The sequence below is a fragment of the Rhinatrema bivittatum genome, chromosome 4 (assembly GCF_901001135.1).
Source record: "Rhinatrema bivittatum chromosome 4, aRhiBiv1.1, whole genome shotgun sequence".
NCBI classification, from domain to species: Eukaryota; Metazoa; Chordata; class Amphibia; order Gymnophiona; family Rhinatrematidae; genus Rhinatrema; species Rhinatrema bivittatum.
The window spans coordinates 356,439,449-356,462,654 of record NC_042618.1 but is presented as its reverse complement, the minus strand read 5'-3'; the positions used below and the strand labels follow the sequence as shown (position 1 = coordinate 356,462,654).

The 23,206-nt window shown below is 44.9% G+C and overlaps 1 protein-coding gene across 1 annotated transcript in view; it reads left to right on the top strand.

The window, feature by feature from the left end:
- Positions 1-23,206, top strand: part of C4H17orf75 (chromosome 4 C17orf75 homolog) — a 95,765-nt gene that overhangs the window by 51,240 nt on the left and 21,319 nt on the right. The window contains exons 6-9 of the mRNA XM_029600737.1: positions 1,458-1,577; positions 18,555-18,619; positions 18,783-18,919; positions 20,312-20,415. Coding sequence (XP_029456597.1) covers positions 1,458-1,577; positions 18,555-18,619; positions 18,783-18,919; positions 20,312-20,415 — 426 coding nt within the window. The remainder of the gene's footprint in view (positions 1-1,457; positions 1,578-18,554; positions 18,620-18,782; positions 18,920-20,311; positions 20,416-23,206) is intronic.

The following is a 23,206-nucleotide window of genomic DNA, read 5'->3' as shown; positions in this document are numbered from 1 at the left end:
ATGAAGGGGAGCACACCCGGCACGCGACGCCTGGTGTAATTGTGCCGTTAATCGGGTCGCCACTGGCTGGTCGTCATGACGTGGGGGGGGGGGGGGGCAAGTCTTCACATCGCTGATTTTCTCTTTTAACATCTCAGTTCATTTTTACTATTTTTTTGTGTCTTTTTCTCACAAGATGTAGTTTTCTTTAAGTGCCCGATGGTAGTGGGCTGCCCCTCTGTAACAGCGCCTGGTGGAATCGTGCCGTTAATCGGGTCGCCGCTGGCTGGTCGTCATGACGTCGGGGGGGGGGGGGGGCGAGTCTTCACATCGCTGATTTTCTCTTTTAACATCTCAGTTCATTTTTACTATTTTTTTGTGTCTTTTTCTCACAAGATGTAGTTTTCTTTAAGTGCCCGATGGTAGTGGGCTGCCCCTCTGTAACAGCGCCTGGTGGAATCACGCCGTTAATCGGGTCGCCGCTGGCTAGTCGTCATGACGTCGGGGGGGGCGGGTCTTCACATCTCTGATTTTCTCTTTTAACATCTCAGTTCATTTTTACTATTTTTTTGTGTCTTTTTCTCACAAGATGTAGTTTTCTTTAAGTGCCCGATGGTAGTGGGCTGCCCCTCTGTAACAGCGCCTGGTGGAATCGTAAAGTACAGTGGTTTTTAATACATTGATTTCAGTAGAAATCAAAGAGATGAGACTTTGGTCTGCTCCAGCAATAGTTTGCAGATCACAGAGGGCTGTCAAGTCCATTAGAAGGTATAGAACTCCTCATAGACAGAATCAGAACCTATCTTTTCAGAGCATAATGGCAGGACAGAGTCCTTGTCTATGTTGCATCCTTTTGGTGTGGGTGTCTACAGGCCAGGAAAAGCTACACTTTGGACACAGGAGTCCTGAGAGGAGTTGTGGCTTCCTCCCGCCTGGTCTTGGTGGAGTTTTAGTGTGTCCCACTTGTTTGGTTGATCTGGCATGGATGATAAGGAAGGTGACATTTTTAAACTTAGCTAATAATTTCCTTTCTATTAGCCCTGCCAGACTAATCCAAACCCTCCCCCCTTCCCCAGAGAAGCCACAACAATCAAGAGCTCTCAATCTTACAAGTTTAGAAAACTATCAGCAAGTACATTTTTTTTCCCACTCTGAAGGTAGTTGGCCTAATCATGACCTTGGTGTAGATGTTATCTAATTCCTGGGTTAATGACCATGGAGTGAAGTTTCTTTTCTACATCAGGTTTTGGTTGTGATTTGGTTGTCTTATCTTTGACTCAGGAGACTGAAGAGCTGAAGGCAGCACCAGACCCCTATAAGGGGGAGTGAAGTCAACTTTGAGCTTTTTTTTTTTTTTTTTTTCTCTGTCTCCATCTGCTGGCAGGAGGACATAACCACTTGTTTGGACTGGCCTAGCAGGACTAAAGGAAAGCAAATTAACAGCCAAGTTTAAATTTCACCTTTCTGTTTTGTCACAGATATGTAATCTGGAAACATGCGTTAAACCATATCTGCACAACTGGTTTGAAGATTCTGTGTTACCAGTACAGAGGGTAGTTCAGCTCTTTCAGGAACAACTTGCCTTTTTACTACATGCTGTGAGTTGAGAGAGGAATATTTGACTTGAAATGTAAAAAAAATTCACATGAATTAACATTTTTAACATATTTTTACAGTTTTGCACTTTGTTTTATAGTTAATCCTGTATATCAGGGGTGCTCAAACCGGTCCCTCCGGCCCCCCAACCATTCGAGTTTTCAGGATATCCCTAATGAATATGCATGAGATTTATTTGCATGCACTACCTCCTATGTATGCAAAATATTTCTCCTGCATATTTATTAGGGATATCCTGAAAACCCGATTGTCTAGGGAGGCCTGTGGGACCAGTTTTAGCACCCCTGCTGTAGATACTGCATGTGTAAATATTAACTAAATATCTAAGCTGCATTTAGTAGTAAATATTATTGCACCGTACATCAGATTGCAGAGTTGACTATTTTATTTTATCTTGAATTGATAATTGGAAAGAGGAACCCCATGCACAAAATTTTAGGTGCTTTATTGTAGAATTTTTGTGTTTTATTTTTAATTAACTCCTATACTTTATTTTTTTTAATTAAATGTTATTGGCCAATCATAGTGACAAACACACCAAAATGTAAGTACATAACTCAAGTTGAGGCCAACAGTTTCCTCACGTAGAAATCCCCGTTTCCCATCCCCTTTTATTTATTTTTTAACTGTATTTTAATGAGAATAACAGCATCATACAAGTAACAGTAATAATCAATTGCAGGCAATAGTATAACAAAAGACACTTTTTTTTTTAATCCTTTGATTTTACAAAAAACTGGCATGATAATACTCTGTCCTAAAGTAGGGTTGCCAACTTTAAACTGTCAAATTTCCGAATGCATGGAGATGCTGTTTAATATGTTCTCTGATAGGTTTTGCACACATGCAACTTCTATTGCTATTCTTCATCATTAGGAAAACACAGAAACATAGGTCTTTGTCTGCTATTCTATCTAGTGTGCCCAGTTTACTTCCTGCTACAATGCCATAGACCCCAGAAGATACCTGAGTTTCCCTTCACTTCTTTGTAACAATCTACTATACTACTTCCATGCTTTCTTGAACTGTTATTAATTTTGCCCCTTCCCTCTCCCCTGGGGGGAGGCTCTATGTATCCACCCTTCCTGTTCATACCCGGATCAGTCCAGACTCTTGGGATTATGCCTCCCTTCCAGCAGATGGAGACAGAGAAAGTTTCACTGGCATTAGGGGTGCCACCTGCAGTTCCTCAGTATTTCTCTGTCTCCAGCAGATGGACAGAGGTGCAATCTCTGCAGTCTGAAAAAAAAAAAGAGAGAGAGAAAGATCTTAAATTCTTTTGAGTTATCCTTCCAGGAAGTTGCAAGACCTTAGTGGGGCTATCCTTCCTGGTGTTGAGGGAAACGAACAGGGGGTCAGGGACCCTGGCTGTCTCTGTCAGTCACCACTGGGGGTGGGGGGGAGGTATAACTGGTGGAGCCAGTCCCCTCCTACTCCAGGAGAACAATTGCTCTGCAGCAGCTCTTCTTTTGGGGGAAGTCTCTCTAGGCTTCCTCTGTTGTAAGTAAAGTTTAAAAAACAAAAACCCTTTTTTTTTCTTTTTTCTTTTTAAGAAAAAAGGGAAGTAGAGAAGTGACGAGGCTTTTGCAGCCGAGTCATCTACGTTGTGGGGGCCTTGGAGCAGCTGTCGTGAGGTGAATGAGTGGGTGGCTGAGTTTTGGTTGACAGCGTGGCGCAGCAGGGCTGTTTGCCATATGGTCAGGCCTCTAAAGTCAGCGTGGCTTCTTTTTTATGGTGCACGCGCAGGAAAGGCAGTGTAAAGCTAAAATGAGCGCAGGAGCGTTTTTGAAGGCAGTTGCCTCTCCCCTGCCAGGCACAGGAAAGTCAGCCTTGTTGTCCGGGGCTGAAGACCTCTCGGGGCTGCTTCGGAAGGGTGAGGACCTTCCCACTCTGCTTACTCCAGTGGGGCATGGCATTTTTGATTGGAGGGAGCCTGATTTGGGCAGGGAAGGGGGTCTTTCTGAGGATATGTCAGAATATCCTGCGCCTTTTTCCTCTGTATGTGTCCTGCTTGTGCACAAAGCATATTTGGCGCGAAAGACAGCCAGAAGAACAAGCCGGGATCAGGGGCTCGGTGCTCAACAGCTGGTTAAGAGATCTGGAAGTTCTGGGGGTCCAGTTCTGCGCAAGGCATCCAGGATCCTCGGAATGAGGACTGTGCTGGGCAGTCCTGATGTCGACACCACTGACTTGGAAGGGACTTCGCAGGTTCCAGCATTTCCAGATCCATCCGGGACTGACACTGATCCAACTGCTCCCAATAAAGGTCCGGATGGGCCAGATCTGGATGGAGGGTTGAGCCAGGTGCCGGTGGCAGAGGGAATGACCCTAAGGTGGTGCATTTTCGGGAAAGAGGAGTTGTGGCCCTTAATTCCCCATGTTCTCGAGGAGCTGGGTATCAAGGTTCCTCAGGCATAGACCGATCAAGAGGGAGTGGACCCGGTCATGGATGGACTGAGGGGTCCAGCGAAAGCTTTTCCTTTTCACAAGTCAGTGAAAAAGCTGGTGGTCAGGGAGTGGGATATTCCTGAAACGGGCCTGAAAGTAGGTCGATGGCTAAGTTGTATCCATTGCCAGAGGACATCCTTGAGTTGTTGGCACTTCCTAAGGTGGGCGCGTTGGTGTCTGAGGTCGCTAAAAAAAACACCATCCCTGTGGCTGGTTCAGCAGCCCTGATGGACATGCAGGACAGGAAGTGGGAAATTCATCTCAAAAAGATATTTGAGGTGTCTGCACTGGGCATTTGGGCTGCTGTCGGCAGTGGCTTCATGCAGAGGGCCAGTTCACGCTGGGTTCAGCAGTTTCACGACATAAGATAACTATCTCCATCGGAGGCTAAGCAAGTGGACTGTCTGGAGGCAGCAGCGGCCTATGTAGTGGATGCCCTGTATGACCTAATCGGAACTTCTTTGAGATTTATGATGTCCACTGTTTCAGCCAGAAGGCTTCTTTGGTTAAGGAACTGGTCGGCGGATGTGTGGTCTCGGTTGGGAGCCTTACTGTTCTAGGGAAAGCTCCTATTTAGCAAAGACTTAGAGGAGCTTGTGAAACGTCTTGGAGAGACCAAAGAGCAAAGGTTGCCAGAAAACAGGTACAAAGGTTCCTTTGCGGGGTGGTCCCAGTTTCGAGCAAACAGGCAGTTTCGTCCTGTTAGGTCTTGGCGGGGGCTCAGAGACAAAGCACCAGGAGCCAGTCCTTTTGAGGGTGCAGAAAGCCAGGCAGAGGTGGTCTGGGCCAGGGCTCTGGCGCAGCCAAGTCCTCCCAAAGAAGTGAGGCCGGTCCACACCTCTCTACCTCCTATTGGAGGGCATCTGACTCTCTTTTACGAGGCATGGACCAAAATCACATCAGAGCGGTGGGTCCTCAACATAAGAGATAGTTACGTATTAGAGTTCTTTTCCCTGTTATGGGACTTGTTCATGGGGTCCCCTTGTGCTCCGTCCCCAAAGAGAAGGGTAGTTCAAGAAACCATGGATCGGTTACAAGCATCGAAAGCTGTGGATCCAGTTCCTGTGGGGGAACAAAGGACGGAAAGGTATTCCATTTATTTCGTGGTTCCGAAGAAGGGGAGGGGTCCTTCCGTCCAGTTTTGGATTTAAAAAAGGTGAATGTCGCTCTCAAGTTTCCTCATTTTCGAATGGAAACGCTGCATTCGGTGATCGCAGCAATGCGCAAGGGAGTGTTTCTAGTGTCTCTAGTCTTGACCAAAGCTTATGTACATATTCCAATCCACCCGGATCACCAGAGATTTCGCCGCTTCATGATTCTTCGCAAGTATTTTCAGTTTTGTGCTCTTCCATTCGACTTTGCAACAGTGCCACAGATATTCACCAAGGTGATGGTGGTGGGTGACAGCAGCGCTCAGAAAAAGGGGCATCTTGGTTCATCCATACCTGGATAACTGGCTTACTCGAGAAAAGTCGGGAGCCCTTGCTATTCAGGCAGTGACTCAAGTCTTGCAGCAATTGAGATCGCTGGGGTGGGTGGTGAATTGGGCGAAGAATCATCTCACCCCCTCTCAGATTCTGGAGTTCTTGGAAGCATGCTTCAACAACAGGGCATAAAGGGTCTTCCTGACAGAGGATCGTATTCTCTAATTGCAGAGTCAGGTGCACAGATTGGATGCGGAGGTGCCCAGGGTCTGCGATTACCTTCAAGTGTTGGGTTCTACAGCCTCAACATTAGAGCTAGTTCCTTGGGCCTTTGGGCACATGAGGCCTCTGCAGCGGTCACTCCTTTCCCGGTGGGATCCTTTGTCGGAACAGTTTCATCTTCCGCTGTCTCTTGAGGAGCCCGCCAAGACCAGTCTTTCATGGTGGTTTGGTCAGGAGCATTTACGGCATGGAGTGGACTTAGAAGTGCCAGACTGGATGGTAGTTTCCATGGCTGCCAGTCTCTCAGCTAGGGAGCAGTGTGCCAGAGCCAGTCGGCGCAGGGGAAGTGGTCTGAGGAAGAGAAGTCCTGGTCTATCAATTGTTTGGAGACAAGGTCAGTGAGGTACACATTGATTGCGATTCTGCCCATGAGCGGCCACCCAGTCCGCATCTTGTCAGACAATGCAACCACAGTGGTTTATATCAATCAACAAGGGGGAGCCAGGAGTCGAGCGGTGGCCCAGGAAGCTCAGGATTTGTTTCTTTGGGCGGAGAAGCATCACACGCTAAAGACCTATGATATTTGGATATGAAGTGGGCCTTTTTGCGTTACCTCAAAGTCACTAATAACTTCAGGATGTTTAACCATCTCTTTGCGCTATGGCGTGGCCCTAAGAAAGGGCAGAAGGCTTCAAATTCCACTATAGCAAGATGGTTGAAAGAGGCAATAAGCTTGACTTTCCTAGCATGTAGCCAGATGGATTCAGGACTAATGGGTATTGTGCTCTTCTGCTAGCAGATGGGAGAAGGAGTCAGATTTCAAAGCTGACGTCCCTCTAGATATACCCCTGCAATAATCTCAGCTCTTCAATATCTCTTAGTCTCCTATCAGATGTGAATACTATCCCACACACATTTTTAGGTTGACAATGAACTCAACCTAAAAAAGAACATTACCGCGAAAATGAAAGAAGGCTTTATGAAACTTCACATCCTGAAACATCTTAAACCACTCATCCACCACCAAGATTTCCGTACAGTTCTGCAGTCCCTGATCTTCAACAGCCTCGACTATTGCAACTCTCTTATGATCGGTCTCCCAAAATCCACCATAAAACCACTCCAAATGTTACAAAATGCTGCCGCTAGAATCCTCACTGGCAAGAAGAAATCAGATCATATCACCCCCGTCCTGAAAAGTCTCCACTGGCTACCGATAGCACAAAGAATCGAATTCAAAACCCTGACAATCGTCCACAACACAATTTTCGAACAAACCGACCCCGCCCTCAATGACATGATTCACCTTCACAAAGCAAAACGACCCACTAGATATGCATGCAAATTGAACCTTGACATACCTTCCCCCAGTATTGCCAAACTGACCGCCACGAGAAACAGAGCCTTCTCTATCGCAGGACCCAATTTATGGAACTCCCTACCTCAATACCTAAGATCTCTCAGTGACATTAAATCTTTTAAAAAGGAACTCAAAACCTGGTATTTCAACTTAACTTTCCGGGACGGAGTCGGCTAAGCCGTCACTTCTCTCCACCACCTAGCACAACTTACCGACTCCCCCCGAGAATCCTCCCTCCTTCTCATCCTCCCCCTGCCCTTCCAGACCCCCCCTCCCCGTTCCTAATCCACCCTTCATCCCCGTTCCTCTCTTCCCCCATTCTACCTCGCTCCTCTTTGAGTTATGCCAGCTATTCCCCAACTTTATTTGTTGTAAAGTACCCTTTCGCAGTTTGTCACCGCCGCCCCCCTTTTCTAAACTGTTAAGCTTGTAATCGGCTGTATTTCGCTGCTCCCCCTTTTAACCCGTCCATTACTCAGTTCACTATTTATTATTCCGATCCAGTTTTACCAAACTGTATCAAGTTGTTATCCTGTTTCACTGTATATCAATTCGTTCCAGTGGTACCAAAATGTTACTGTTTGTTACTATAGATCAATTCGTTCCATTGTTACCAAAATGTATTAAGTTGTTATCTTGTAAACCGGAGTGAAGGCTTCCCGCTATACTTCGGTATATAAAAACCTCGAAATAAATAAATAAATAAATAGAATAGTGTTAAGAATTACAGCAAAGAAGAAACAAAATTTACCTTAAGGAAGATAGAGCCCCGCTCTCCTGCGGTGATACCTAAGGGTTCCTCCCCCTGTCGAGAATTCCTGAGGTTGATCTCCGATATCCCTCAGAGGGTGTACCTTGGTCCGGTAGCCAGTTCCCGGCATGGACTTAGCCCCCCAGTGTGGCTGAAAGGCAGCGGGTGAAGAAACGAGCGTGGCGGTAAAGGTAATTCCCTCTCCCCCCGCAGCTGGAGACTGTCCAACACACGATCAGTAAGCGCCGAGACCAGGTATGAAAAAATCTTTAAATTCAGGTCTCCAGTCTCCAGAGCTCGGATTGCCGTTGCGAATCCATCCCCGGTGAGGTTAGAAGGGAGCACCGATGGGGTTGAGCAGCCTTGGTTGGGGATAGGCCTCAATCCAGTGCAAGGGTCCACAAACGTGGAGACCCTTGGACGGTGCCATCTTACGCGCGGGGGTTGTCGGCGCCATCTTCCCTTCTCAACCGGCGGTACGCGCGGGGCAGATCGGATGGCCGATGTGCCTAACTTGCACATGTCCAATACAGATGCGCGCAGTACTGCGCGCACAACTGAGCACACCTGGGTGCATATCTACACGCACAGCCGCGTTTACAACTGCACGCGTGCAAACACATACAGACAATGGCACCGGCACCCAAGAAGGCCAGAAGGCACTCTCTTTGCACAGCCTGCCACATAAGAGCCAAGCAGCCTGAATTGGAGTCCTGCCTGTGTCAACATTGCGAAGAAGCCCAGGGGGAACCAAAGCCTGGCCCCTTACTGTCGGGAGATGGTTCCGGACTACTGATGATAGCTTCCCGGACCTGTGCATCTCCGAGATGGCTTTCCCACAGGAGGGCACCTTGGGGGCACCTACTCTGACTCCCCCTGGGATTAACATGGACCCAGGGACCTTCTCCTGGTTGGAATTTTTCCAAGGGCTGCAAGCCTTCGTTCAGGTGCAATCAGCACCAGCTGCGCCCCAGGCTCAACCCCTGCCGGAAGCACAAGATCCGCCCGGCTCGGATGCCTCTAGACATGCCTCGCCTAACCAAGAACTTCCCTAACAGGGACCCAGACACCTCAGATGATGAGTGACTCCCTGGAAGAAGGAGAAATCCCTCCAGGAATGGAACAATACCAAACCATGCTTTGCTTCTTCCACAAGTACGAATTACCAGCCCTCGTTTCCCAGATTCTGAAGATGCTGGGTATTCCTGGCACGGACCCTATGGCGGAACCAAAGAAGAACCCCATCTTGGTGTCCCTTTGTAAGGCCTCATGCTACTTTCCATTGAAGGAAGCCATCCAGGAACTGATTGATCTGGAATGGGATGCCCCGGAGGCCAGCTTCAAAGGGGGTCAGGCCTTGGAAGAACCAGCGACCAAGGAACGCCTGCGTTTCTTGAAAGTGGACACTATGGTCTGTGCCATCTCAAAGCGAACAACGATTCCAGTTGAGGGAGGGGCTGCATTGAAGAACACTCATAACAGACTATTAGAATCCATCCTTAAGCAGGCTTTCAATGCAACAGTAATGACACTGCAGATTGCTTCCTGCTGCGCACTGGTGGCATGTTCCTGCTTGCTCCTCTCGAGAGAGGCAAATAACTCCGGAATGTATACCGGTGAGACGATGGAACCTGCAGCAGCCTTCCTCACAGATGCAAGCTCTGACCTGGTGCGCATCTCAGCCAGTGGCATAGCCTTGGTAGTGGCAGCCAGAAGACAACTATGGCTATGGAATTGGTCTGCGGACGCGACATCTAAAGCGAATCTCACAAGAATGCGCTCCTTTGTGAGCCTTTGTGCGCTCCTTTGTGAGCCTTTGTGAGGATTCAGATGAAAGGCCCTCCTTTCGCTACACGACCCCACCACAACAGTGCTACTCGCCCCTTCGTGCAGACCCAAGTGGAGACTCTGCCTCAAGCCGTGCTGTGGAGGCGGACCACAGCAACGAGAAAAGACGCAGGAACTAAAGAAAATAAGGACACACACAAAAACGAAACTAAAAAGCTGCCGACCCAGCGCAGTGAGTGAACCACGCCCCTGAGAGGCTCTAGGCCTATCAGAGGGCTCAACAAAGGCCTTTAAATTACCGCGCCTCCCACAGGCTTCCCTCCTTGCGTCAACCCGATCTCGGCAACAGCCGATACTCTCCCTCCACAGCCGGGGCTCTCGTGGCCCAATCGGGGCAGGAGCCCGCTCGCATTACCTCGAGCCATGCTGTGGAGGCGGACCACAGCAACGAGAAAAGACGCAGGAACTAAAGAAAATAAGGACACACACAAAAACGAAACTAAAAAGCTGCCGACCCAGCGCGGTGAGTGAATCACGCCCCTGAGAGGCTCTAGGCCTATCAGAGGGCTCAACAAAGGCCTTTAAATTACCGCACCTCCCACAGGCGTCGCGCGCCCGAAGGAGCGCAACCTAAGGGGCTTGCCCCTTAGCGCGCCCCTTGGAGCGTCCCAGAGCAAGAGCCATTACCCACCCTTATCCATCCATCCAGCGATCACACATCCACCCATCCAGTCTCCAGCGGCACTCAACCAGTCTCCTGCGGCACTCAACCAGTCTCCTGCGGCACTCAACCAGTCTCCTGCAGCACTCATCCAATCTCCTGCAGCACTCATCCAGTCCCCAGAGGCACTCATCCAGCAGCACTCATCCAGTCTCCTGCAGCACTCATCCAATCTCCTGCAGCACTCATCCAGTCTCCTGCAGCACTCATCCAATCTCCTGCAGCACTCATCCAGTCTCCAGCGGCACTCATCCAGTCTCCAGAGGCACTCAACCAGTCTCCTGCAGCACTCATCCAATCTCCTGCAGCACTCATCCAGTCCCCAGAGGCACTCATCCAGCAGCACTCATCCAGTCTCCTGCAACACTCATCCAGTCTCCAGAGGCACGCATCCAATCTCTAGCAGCACTCATCCAGGCTACAGAAGCACACATCCAGTCTCTAGCAGCACATCCAAGCTCCAGTAGCACTCATCCAGCACCGATCCAACCTGAACAATAATGTACTACCGACCACGCACCTACAAATCACTCATCCCAATCATGATTTCCCCCACTACACAGTTACTAGGCCTCACCCTATTCACCATAATCCTATTCAACGCCCAATCTCTCACCAACAAAACTCTTATACTCAACGACATACTGCAGGACACAACCCCAGACGTTTGCGCCATAACAGAAACATGGCTCAAATCCCCGGACATCACACTCATTAACCAATTACCAACGCAGACTTACGATTTCTTCTCCATCCCAAGACAAAAAAAAAGAGGAGGGGGTATCTTCCTAGCTGCAAAAAAATCCTTAAGGTTCTCACACCACCCCATCAGTACAGTAACTAAACTAGAACTAGGATTGTTCAAATCAGAACAACTCCAAATCCTGCTAGTCTACGCCCCTCCAGGCTTACTAGAGTCAGACTCCTCTCCTATCATCGAAACCATAACTCTGCATCGCAATCTTGACTCCCCTGCTATAATCCTGGGTGACTTCAATTTACATGTTGACAAAGTTCCCCTCTCTACAAACTGTGAAGCCCTCCTCACCGCACTGTCAGCGATGGGATTCAGACAACAAATCAATAAACCCACCCACAAAGCAGGCCACACGCTTGATCTACTCTTTACAAACACTGGTATTTCTCTTACAAAACAACCAAATTGCAAAAAAGTCCCATGGTCAGATCACTCTCTAATCTCCACCAGCTTTTCCTTACCTCGATCAGACTCCAAACTCAACTCAAGACCCTCTTTCCTATACAGAAAACCTTGCAACTCGGAACATCTAAGTAAAGCTCTAACCTCGGATCTACCACTCATTGAAGTATCTACCCCTAACGCTGCCCTCCAATCCTGGTCCAAAATAACAAAATCTATAGCAAACACTCTCTGCCCACTGACAACCAAAACAAGGTCTGCTAATACATCCAAACGACATCCCTGGTATAATGATGAACTACGAAAACTCAAACAATTACTTCGGCAAAAAGAAAGAAAATGGCGCAAAGCCCCTTCACCAGCCTCACTCTCTGATTACAAACGATCACTCCATCTTTACAAAAGTACCACGTTGAAAATCAAAAGAGACTACTATGCCCGAAAGGTTCATCATCTCAGCTTTGACTCAAAAGTTCTATTCGCCTTCGTTTCCAGCCTCACTAAACCTATCACTCCAGATATACCACCCGAACAAGCCCAGACTAAAGCAGACGAATTGGCTCTTCATTTTAACAAAAAAATATCGGATCTCCTTAATCAGCTGATTCCAAACACTACGTCTCCAGATAACACATATCTTCCCCAAAATAAAGACATCCAGCTTAATGCCTTTGAACCCATCACAATCACAGAGATACAAAATGTATTAAAAAGAATGAAACCGTCATCACACCCATTTGATCAAATCCCTACCAAAATGCTTCTTCTTATCCTGGACACAATAGCAAAAACCCTAGCAGATATTATAAACTGCTCCTTATCACATGGCATCTACCCAGATGACCTAAAAACTGCCTCAATCAAGCCACTGCTAAAAAAACCAAATCTAAATGCATGTGATCCCAACAACTTCCGCCCTATTTCCAACCTACCATTTATAGCTAAAATCATGGAAAAACTGGTAAACACCCAACTATCCAACTACCTAGAGGACCACAGTATTCTGTCCCCAAACCAATATGGTTTTCGCAAAGCCGCAAGCACCGAAACGCTACTAATTTCACTCATGGACTACCTACTCTCTGGTATTGATAAAGGCCAAGCATATTTACTAATCCTCCTTGACTTCTCGGCGGCCTTTGACACAGTCAACCACGCCCTTCTTCTAAAATAGCTGGCAAACATTGGTTTAACAGGTGCCACACTAAACTGGTTCAAAACATTTCTAGAAAACAGAGGATACAGAGTCAAAATTCATAATAAAGAATCCCAATACCACCCTTCTAATAGAGGAGTGCCGCAAGGATCATCACTTTCACCCACCCTTTTCAATGTCTACCTGCTACCACTCTGCCAACTACTTACAAAATTAAGCCTGAAACATTTCCTTTTTGCAGATGACGTACAGATCGTAATCCCTATAAAAGAATCAATCTCAAAAACAATGGAATACTGGGACAGTTGCCTATTAGAAATTAAACTTCTCCTCAACAGTCTAAACCTTGTACTCAATGCTTCGAAAACAGAATTCCTGCTCATATCACCGGAAAACAATAACACACTTCCTAAACCACCCACACTCCTTCAAACAACCCACGTAAGAGACTTAGGAGCCATCCTAGACAATCGTCTCAACCTCAAAACATTCATTAACCAAACCACCAAAGATTGCTTCTACAAATTACATATCCTGAAAAGAATAAAACCGCTGTTTCACACTCAGGACTTCAGAACAATCTTGCAAGCAATAATCTTTTCCAAACTAGATTATTGCAACTCATTACTATTAGGCCTCCCAGCTTCTTACACCAAACCTTTACAAATGGTTCAGAACTCTGCAGCCAGAGTCCTTACAAATTCCAGGAAAATTGACCACATTTCACCTATTCTCAAAAACCTCCATTGGCTTCCGATCCACTATAGAATCATGTACAAAACCATTAACATCATTTACAAAACTATCAACCAACACACGCAACTCGACCTACAAATACCACTTAAAAAATTCACCTCCGCCAGGCCTATCAGGGAACACTACAAAGAGTCATTCCAAAGGCCAAAACCTACCAACATAAATCCTTGAGTCTCAGAGCCTTCTCATCAGCAGGTCCAGCTCTCTGGAACTCGATCCCACCTGATTTGAGACAAGAGCCATGCTCTTTAACATTTAGGAAAAGACTAAAAACTTGGCTTTTCAAAAAAGCATTTCCAAGCCTTGAATAAAACCTCCTCTCACTAGCACTAACTCGTATGCAATAATGGAATGTAAACACGAATCAACCAACCTCAAACCCTCTCTCACTAATTCCTGCTGAATATTTATCATACTATTACCATTCACAACTGTGTCATATTTATTCATTTGATTACCTATGTACCGTTTCATAGTCTTATTTTTTCACTTGCTATTCTAATGTATCAATAGGCTGAAATGTAAATATTGTGCTGTTCAATTTCTCCCCTTCCATCCCAAGTTTATTTTCCTTGTTTTTTGTAACTTTCCCTCTCCCTTTTTCTGATTCACTGTATTTAAAGTTCAAGGTTCTTATTGAAAATATTGTTTTTTACGTTACGTTATGCTTTACACTCCTTGTTATTTGTAAACCGGGTTGATGTGATGCCTATCATGAAACTCGGTATAACAATCAATCAATCAATAAATAAATAAATAAAGAATGCCTTTTAAAGGATCCCTCTTGTTCGGAAGTGAATTGGAGAAGATAGCCAGCAAATGGGGCGAATCCCCAGTGCCTCGGCTACCGGAAGATAGGAGTAAAAGATCTCAGCGTCCCTCCCCCAGAAGAACCAAGGGCAAAGGATTGCAGCACTTTAGACCCTACAGGAATTCGCAGTTCCAGGCAACTCGTCCCTCCGGAAGGTCCCAGCCCTTTCGTAACAGACAGACCAAGAGGGGAGCAGGCCCAGAGACAGACTCCAGCCGTGCTCCACAATGAGAATGGGCCATCCTATCCACAGGAAGAGGATATAGGGGGTCGACTTGCCCTCTTCTACCAAAGATGGGTCAAGATAACGTCAGACAAATAGGTTCTAAATATCATTCGAGAAGGTTACTCTCTGGAGTTCCGCAGCATCCCTCGAGACAAATTTATGATGTCGCCCTGCCACTCCCATTCCAAGAGACTGGCAGTAGAAACCACTCTAACAAGACTACTCAGTCTGAAGACAATAACTCCAGTTCCCACGCCCCAACAAAATACGGGAGAGAGCCTGGCTCGGGGGAATGGACGCTGTCAACCACAGCCTTCCAACTGATAGCAAATCGCTGGGGCCTCCCAGCAATGGACCTACTGGCCACCCATCTCAGTGCCCAAGTCCCCAGATTCTTCAGCCACGGACGAGAGCCACAATCCCAAGGAATCAAAGCTCTCATCCAGACTTGGCGGAAGGAAGACTTACTGTACATCTTCCCCCCATGGTCACTACTGGGCAGGGTCATCTGCAAGAAAGAACATCACAGGGGACTAGTTCTACTAGTGGCCCCGGATTGGCCAAGATGACCATGGTACGCAGACATGCAAAGACTCCTTGCGGGAAACCCTCTGTTCCTACCTCCACACAGGGACCTTCTCCGGCAGGGCCAGATTCTCCACGAAGATCCATCTCGATTCTCTCTTACGGTCTGGCCCTTGAGAGGACTCACCTGAAGAAGCGCAGTTACTCAAAGGCTGTGATTGACACCCTGCTCCGAGCGCGCAAGTTCTCCACATCCCTGTCATACATACAGATCTGGAGAGTATTCAAAGTCTGGTGTGAGGACCGCAGGATTCTCCCGCAGACTCCCATGATTCTGGAGTTCCTACAGGACGGTATGAAGAAGGGGTTGTCACTCAACTCCCTCAAGGTCCAAGTAGCCGCACTGGCCTGCTTCAGAGCAGAAGTGGACGGTATCCGGCTATCAACCCATCTGGACTTGTCCCGCTTTCTGAAAGGGGTTAAACAACTCCGACCACCCCTAAAGTGGCTGGTGCCTCTGTGGAATCTCAGTCTAGTATTAGATTTCCTAGCTGGGGCTTCCTTCAGACCAACACGCGGTCTGTCACTGCGCCTCTTAACATTGAAGACGGCATTCCTGGTGGCAATATGTTCAGCTCATCACATCTCCAAACTACAACTGCGCACTGTCCCCTCCTTCCTTCAGAAAGAGGTTTCCGCGTTTCACTTGAACCATACCATCTTGCTACTAGCTCCGGATGAACATAAGGACTCGGAAGACTCACACCTTCTTCGCCACCTGAATGTCGGCAGATTCCTGGTGCGATACCTGGAAAGATCGGAACCGGTGAGCAGAACGGATCGCTTGTTCATTCTTCACAGCGGGAAGAAACAAGGGGAAGCTGCCTCGCGGGCAACCATAGCCCGCTGGATCAAAGAAGTAATCAAGGCAGCCTACATAGAGGCAGGAAAGCCCTTACCTCTACAGGTTAAGGCTCATTCTACAAGGGCCCAGGCAGTCTCTTGGGCAGAAACCAAGCTGCTGTCGCCCGCCAAGATCTGTCGAGCGGCGACATGGTCCTCCATACACACCTTCTCCAGGTTCTACCACCTGGATGTTCAGACCCGGGAAGACGCAGCCTTCGCAAGGGCAGTATTAAGTGGGAGTAGCTTTTGTATATCCCATTGATCCTGAGTCCATCTGGCTACATTCTAGGAAATGGAGAAATTACTTACCTGATGCTTTCGTTTTCCTTAATGTAGACAGATGGACTCAGCATCCTGCCCACGGCTGCCCCGGAAAAGGTGAATCTTGGATAACAAACCTCGAGACTAAGCAAATACGGGTAAGCCATGGCCTACCCTAGTTCAAGAAACCCACAGTTTGTCCAGTGTCGGCGTTAATTGGTTGAGTGCACTGGCGGTCTCCAGTCTGGAAATTAGTTGAACCAGTTCAAGTTTTACTCAAGTGTAATCAAGTTATTTAAGCAAAGATATATCCACAATGGCTTTTTGAAGAGAATACTGAAGAGCTGAGGTTACTGCTGGGTATATCTAGAGTGACGTCAGCTTTGAAATCTGACTCCGTCCCCCATCTGCTAGCAGAAGAGCACAATACCCATTGGTCCTGGGTCCATCTGTTTACACTAAGGAAAACAAAATTATCAGGTAAGTAATGTCTCCATTATATCTGTAAGGTTCCTGAGGGTTTGAGGGTGCACTCAGTTTGGACTCGGGTGACTTCTTGGGTCGAGTGTCAGCTGGTGTCACCACAAGAAATTTGTCGGGTGGTTACTTGGAAGTTGTTGCACACCTTCACCAGACATTATCAATTGGATGTCCAAGCCCCAGATACCATGGGCTTTGGTGAGAGTGTTCTTCGAGCTGGACTCTTACAGTCCCACCCTAATTAAAGAAGTTTGGTTACATCCCAGGAGTCTGGACTGATCCAGATACGAACAGGAAATGAAAATTGGTTCTTACCTGTTAATTTTCGTTCCTGGAATACCACTGACCAGTCCAGAGTTCTGCCTGTATGGGGAGAGTCCGCTCAAATTTCTGACTTGATTCTGTTTTATATAGGATGCAGAGCTGCTTAAGATTTCAAGTTTGTTCTCCTGGTTTGGAGTTTTTTGAGTGAACAGTTTTCTTTTGGGGTTTAACCTCTTTTCCCCTTGCTTGTTTGTGGAAAGTTATTTCAGTTAAGGCTGTTATAGGGATAATCTTGGCTTGGGTACAGGTCAATACTGAGGAACTGCAGGTGGCACCCCCTGGTTATATACCAGTGCAACTTTCTCTGTCTCCATCTGCTGGAAGGGAGGCATAATCCCAGGAGTCTGGACTGATCTGTGGTATTCCAGTAACGAAAATTAGCAAGTAAGAACCAATTTTTCTTTTCTATGAAGAAATATTTTCTGATGTTGCTCCTGAGACTACTTCTTTGGAGTCTCATGTCATGACCACTATTTTTCAAACTGCTTTACTTTGAAAAAGATTTGCTTTTATCAGCCCAGGGGTTAAACTACTGTTTGTAAAATTATTTAGGCCTCTCAGTAAATTGGACTGAAGTCTATGTAAATGATACAAAATAAATGTATCCGATACATTCTGAATACAGAGTAGCTGCTAAAGTGCACACTATATTGTATAACTGCAGGAGAGGATTGAATGCCAACCTGCAGCTGGAGGCTAAAATCAGGATATTTCTGAACATTTTAGTTCTCCCTGTTCTTTTAGTACAGTAGCCAACAAAATAATGTGCGGCAAATAATTATACTGAGCAATAACAGTTAAACAAACAAAACAATTTTTTATTTTACTTGTGCACACATCAATTGTGCACAATGTTAAATACCACAGTAGACAAATGTATATAATTGAACGACTCCGACACGGCCGAGTTTCACGTCAGGCTGCATCAGGGGGACCAGAATTTTCAAAATTGTATGTTTAGAAACGCGGACAAATGTCTACTAATGACTTAGTGGTAGATATGCAGCTCAAAGCAGGAGATCAGGAAGACAAAAACGCGGCAGTGACTATGACACTGAAACGTTGGACAAATCTTAGAATTTTAAGCCTATAAGGACTTTCTCATGTTTAAATTATTCTGCTCAACCTGAAGAGTGCTGGGATCATCGCAGGAAGAAAGTATAATAGGGTAATTTTAAACGGACTGGGAGGTCTCCAATTCCATAGCTGAGAAGTATGAAAACTTTCTCATGTTGTTATACACATCCAGAGGGATGTGATCACAAGAACCAACCCAGGGAAATTTACAGTAGATGACTTTAAACGGACCGGGAGTGCTCAGAGTCTGTAAGAGTAAATGCCGTGATGTCCCAGTGCTGTGTGCACAAGTACAATAAAAAACTGTTTTGTTTGTTTAACTGTTATTGCTCAGTATAATTATTTGCCACACGTTATTTTGTTGGCTATTTACCTAAATGTGTGTGCTTTCTGCTCCGCTCTCCCTTTGTGCTTTTAGTACAGTACCCAGAAAATTTGTACAGTCCAGATAAAATCAGGAAAGTTGGCAACCCTATTCTAAAGTAAAGTCTGATTTCTCATTCTGTTTTCAAATGTAAATCCTACAACCATAAAGTGGCAACAGAAATACCTTTTTCTTTAAGGCTTTGAGTTATACTCCCATTGAAGTTAAAGAATCTGATGACAGAACAAAGAAAGACATTGATAGGTAAATAACATTTTTACTTTTATGTAAAGTAGAAAATAGAAAAAAACAAAATGGCATGCTTCATAAGGAAATGTGCATTAAGAAATGTCACAATGCTATTCTCATTGTTCTGTCCCATATTGTTAGAAAAACATGTTCACGAGTTTTGGTTTTTTTGCACTAGGTTTCTGAGTGCTGCTAGCTTACAAGGCTTGGTGCAGGAAGGCACCATGACTTCATTGTGTATGGCCATGACAGAGGAGCAGCAGAAATCAGTTGTGGTAGACTGCAGTGGACCAACTCCTCAGTTCTATAATGCAGGTGGTTTCCTAGTCATAACCCATTTTTCCCCTTAGGTAACTTATCATAACTGTTGTAGATTTTATTCACAGGAGCAGACCAAAAAAAGGGGAGCCCATCTATCATTCTCTTATTGCATTTCCTGCACATAGTATAGCGGATTGGTTTTTAATGCTGGGCCAAAATATCAATTGTGGTTTTTTTCAGTGCAGTTTGACATAGCCTGCTTTAAATACATGTGTGTGTAACAAATTGCATAAAAACCATAAAGGAAAAAACCTTTCAAATGAAAATTTTTGTAGTAGTTTAAAATGTAATTTCTTATTGTCATTTGGTTTAAACCAAGAGTGGGGAACCTCCAGTGCTCAAAGGCCATTCACCAGTCAGATTTTCAGGCTATCTCAAATGAATATGCATGAGAGAGATTTGCATGTACACTGTCTGAATTGTATACAAAGCTCACATGCCTGTTAAGGATATTCTGAAAACTTGAATGGGGGTGTGGTCCTCAGTCTAGAGGTTTCCCATCCCTGAAAATTTTTAAAAACTAGTTATTGTATGGTATCTTTGTATATTTTATTTTTTTTTTAATGTAAAGTTTTATTGACCAAAATAACAAAACAATGCTATACAACGAAACATTGAGGCCAATACAGTTATCATAGAAAAAAAACCCCTGTAATCCCCCCCTCCCCATCTCATCTCTTCTCTGAACAATTACAACATGAAACATATAAAGAATAATGACCACGAGGTTGAAAGTAGGCAGATTGTTCAGTTCAGCATGACAGTAAGACACAAAACAAGGTGACAATCAGTGAGTGCACTTTGCATAATAAATCTCATGAAGTAGCAAATTTGGCTCTTGGTGTTTGTTGCTCTGTGTCAATGTCTATGCAAATACGAAATGATCAATAAGATATGTATAGATTAGTAATAGAGAATAGACAGGCATCCTATTTGCTCCCAGTCGTAGACTGTGCGGTAAGCCACTTAATAAAGGGTTCCCATGAACGGCGGAAAGCAGGCATCTGATCCCGTTAAAGGGTAGTGAGGTGGGCCATTCGATAGCACAAATGAAGTCTATGGATCACAGCAGGTAGAGATAGTATGTCAGACATTTTCCAAACTTTAGCTAGTTCACAGCGAGCCGCAATATATACTTGGGATATGAAGGATTGCATTGGTTTAGCCAAGTCCTCGCTGGGTAGAGTGCAGGTGAATATCCATATCAGTAATGTCTCGCAGCCACCTTTGCAGGTTGGCCCAAAAAAGGAGCACTAAAGGGCATGTCCACCATATATGAAGATACGATCCCACTTGCCCACATTTCCTCCAACATTGATCTGGAACATGAGGATACATATTATGGAGCCGAACCTGTATATTTTATTTTAACATTTTCTTTTACAGGAAAAAACACATTCTGTGAGGACTGGATGCAGGCATTTTTAAATTGTGCTGGAGGTGGAAATCCTTTTCTTTTCCGACAAAAACTTGAAAGCTTTAAATTGAAGGTAATTTTAGATACAGCTTGTAAATAAGTTGAATGAAGTTTTGTTGCCTTAAAGCCACAGAAACCTGCTGGGAATGTTGCTTAACAATTCTATAGTGTGCTGTTCTATAGTTTCGCTAATGTTCTTTAGTTTGGCAAAATCTTAGCCATAAAACTGATTAATTTAGAAAAGCATCATAATAGTACAGAAACAAATTAGAAAAACCAGGGAGATTATAAATAAATCTTTTAATTTTATGTTCAAACTTTTTATTAAAGAAAGCATATGACAGTCAAACAGCTAGTATACATTGAATTCTTATGTACACTAAGCATGTATCACTAATCTAGATGTTACATTTTGCATCTTTTTTCCTCTTTCAGATAAAACAATCAAATTGAACATAAGTATTGCAATAAATGAAACCCTCTATCTCCCCTCTTTCCTCCCCTTCATTTTATCATCAAATCACATTCCTCTAGGTTTAAAGATCCTATGTTATACCCATATATTTACACACCTACCAAAATATCAGAAATTGCTGCTTCTATACCAGGTAATTAAGGATATCACATCAAATTCTTTCATGGTGCTGTTGAATGTATGGTACCCAAACTTTTAAAAATATATATCTTTACAAGCAGAAATATCTCAGAAGTCTAAATTTCCATCTGCATAATAATATGTAACACATTTTGCCAATACCAATAAGATGGCAGGTTCACCTCTCTCCATATGGTCAAAATTACCTTTTCCCTACTAAGAAACTTTTTCTCAAAACAGTTTTACACCTTTACTCTAATCCTAAATAGAGAGACATCATCAAATATAATATCTTCAACCATAACTTGAACCGACTGCCTGATTACTGTAGACAAAAATCCCATTAATGTCGGCCCATAAAGGCAAAACCTGAACATATGTGCATGGTTTCTGTGTTTTATATACAGTTTTTTATGTACGTTGAATTTGTCCCTCACTTTGAACAATGGAAATTACGGGCTATGAAGTGTTAAAATAAAAAAAATTCCCCAATTCACTTTACATTTAATACATCTATCAGAGATAATATTTTGGCTTCATATGCTTTAGCTTGTGAAATAAATCCTAAGTAGACACTTTGTATTGCATTTTGTTTAATTTCATATTCCCTGTAACTGTTTTAATACTTGCAAAACCACTTTCCAATTTTTCTATGGTCAAGTTAATAGGAAATTCCCTACTCCATTTTGCTGTCAGATCTTCATAAGAGGCAATGAGAGAGGTCTGCTCCTGAAAAGTCTTGTCCAAGCCAAAGATAATCTATTTCATCTATTTAAAAAAATGTCTCTGACCAAATTGATTTATCCCTCGCTTACTCAGTATTTCCACATGATGCCTTAATTGTAAATATGCAAAGAAATCTTTATCGAGTTTATATCAATCTTTTGAATTTTGAAAGGAGAACATCTGTCACTCCCTGCTTATTATATGTGAGATATGTTGAATACCTTTTTATGACCAAGAAGGAAAGGCTCTAACTCAGGGCTTCCCAAACCTGTCCTGGGGACCCCTCAGCCAATCGGGTTTTCAGGATATCCACAACGAATATGCATGAGGTACATTTGCATATACTGAGTCTCCATGGTATGCAATTGTATCTCATGCATATTCATTGTGGATATCCTGAAAACCCGACTGGCTGTGGGTGCCCCAGGACAGGTTTGGGAAGCCCTGCTCTAATTTGATCTCAAGATATAAACCCTGTACCCCAGAACTGGAAGGAAGGAAGTGGCTGTGCAATTACTACCAAGCATCATTGTAATAACTTTGAAAACAGACCTCAGCAGTTGTAAGTACTCTTTTTTTTCGAATGTGGGTTGGCAATTTACTCATCTCAGCATGACAAGGATGCACTAGTTTTGTTCTCACCCTTTCCATGCACATATCTACATACTCCTTCGATTCGGGCAGGCCAGTCCACACAAGTGGGTTATGCACTTCAACCAGCAGATGGAGACATAGGTAAATTGAGTCGCTGGTGTCACTTTTATATAGTACTGCACTGACATCAGTCTGCCAATATTCTCTGTCTCTAGCAGATGGTGGATTGCTTCACATGAATGGGAGCTAAGGCCTGGTTAGGCTGAATGAACAGGAAAAATCTGGTGGGCAGCTCCTGAGATGATAGATATTTTCTCTCTCCCTCCCTCAGTTGAGCCTGGTCCTGGTATGAAGTCTATACCATGGGGTTTGGCAGCTCCTGAGGTGATAGCTGACTGTTCCCTCCCTCAGTAGACCAGCGTTGGGGACCTGAGGACTGCTAGTGTGATTATTTGAGGCCTCTCATCCCCGTCACACCCTCTCCCCCTCTCTACTGCCTCTTTGTTATGGCTGGCTAAGGAAAATGGGACATTTATCAATGGCTAAAAAAATAGGGTGGTTATCCTTGTTAGTGCTAGTTCTGCCTTCAGCTGGATATCTGTTTAAAAAGAAAAAAAAAAAACAGAGGAAGCAGAGTTGTTTGGTGTGAGGCCATTGAGGTCGAGGGCTGAAATTCTGAGAAGGTCTCCAGGCATATTAGGTGTCCCAGTGGCAGGGAGAGCTAATTCTTTGGGGATTTGCACTTGTGGTGGCAGTGGGACAGCGCAGCACAACCGCAGATGATTGCAGCCTTACTTGCTGAAACAAGTGACTGTGTCCTGGCATTTGCAGGCTCCTGATTGCAGAAAGAAACTGGTGATGTGCAGTGTTGGCGGTATCTGAGCCTCATGTATGAGCGCCTGGTGATTTGCTCTATGGGCGGTATCAGAACCACATGGGGAGGTCTCTA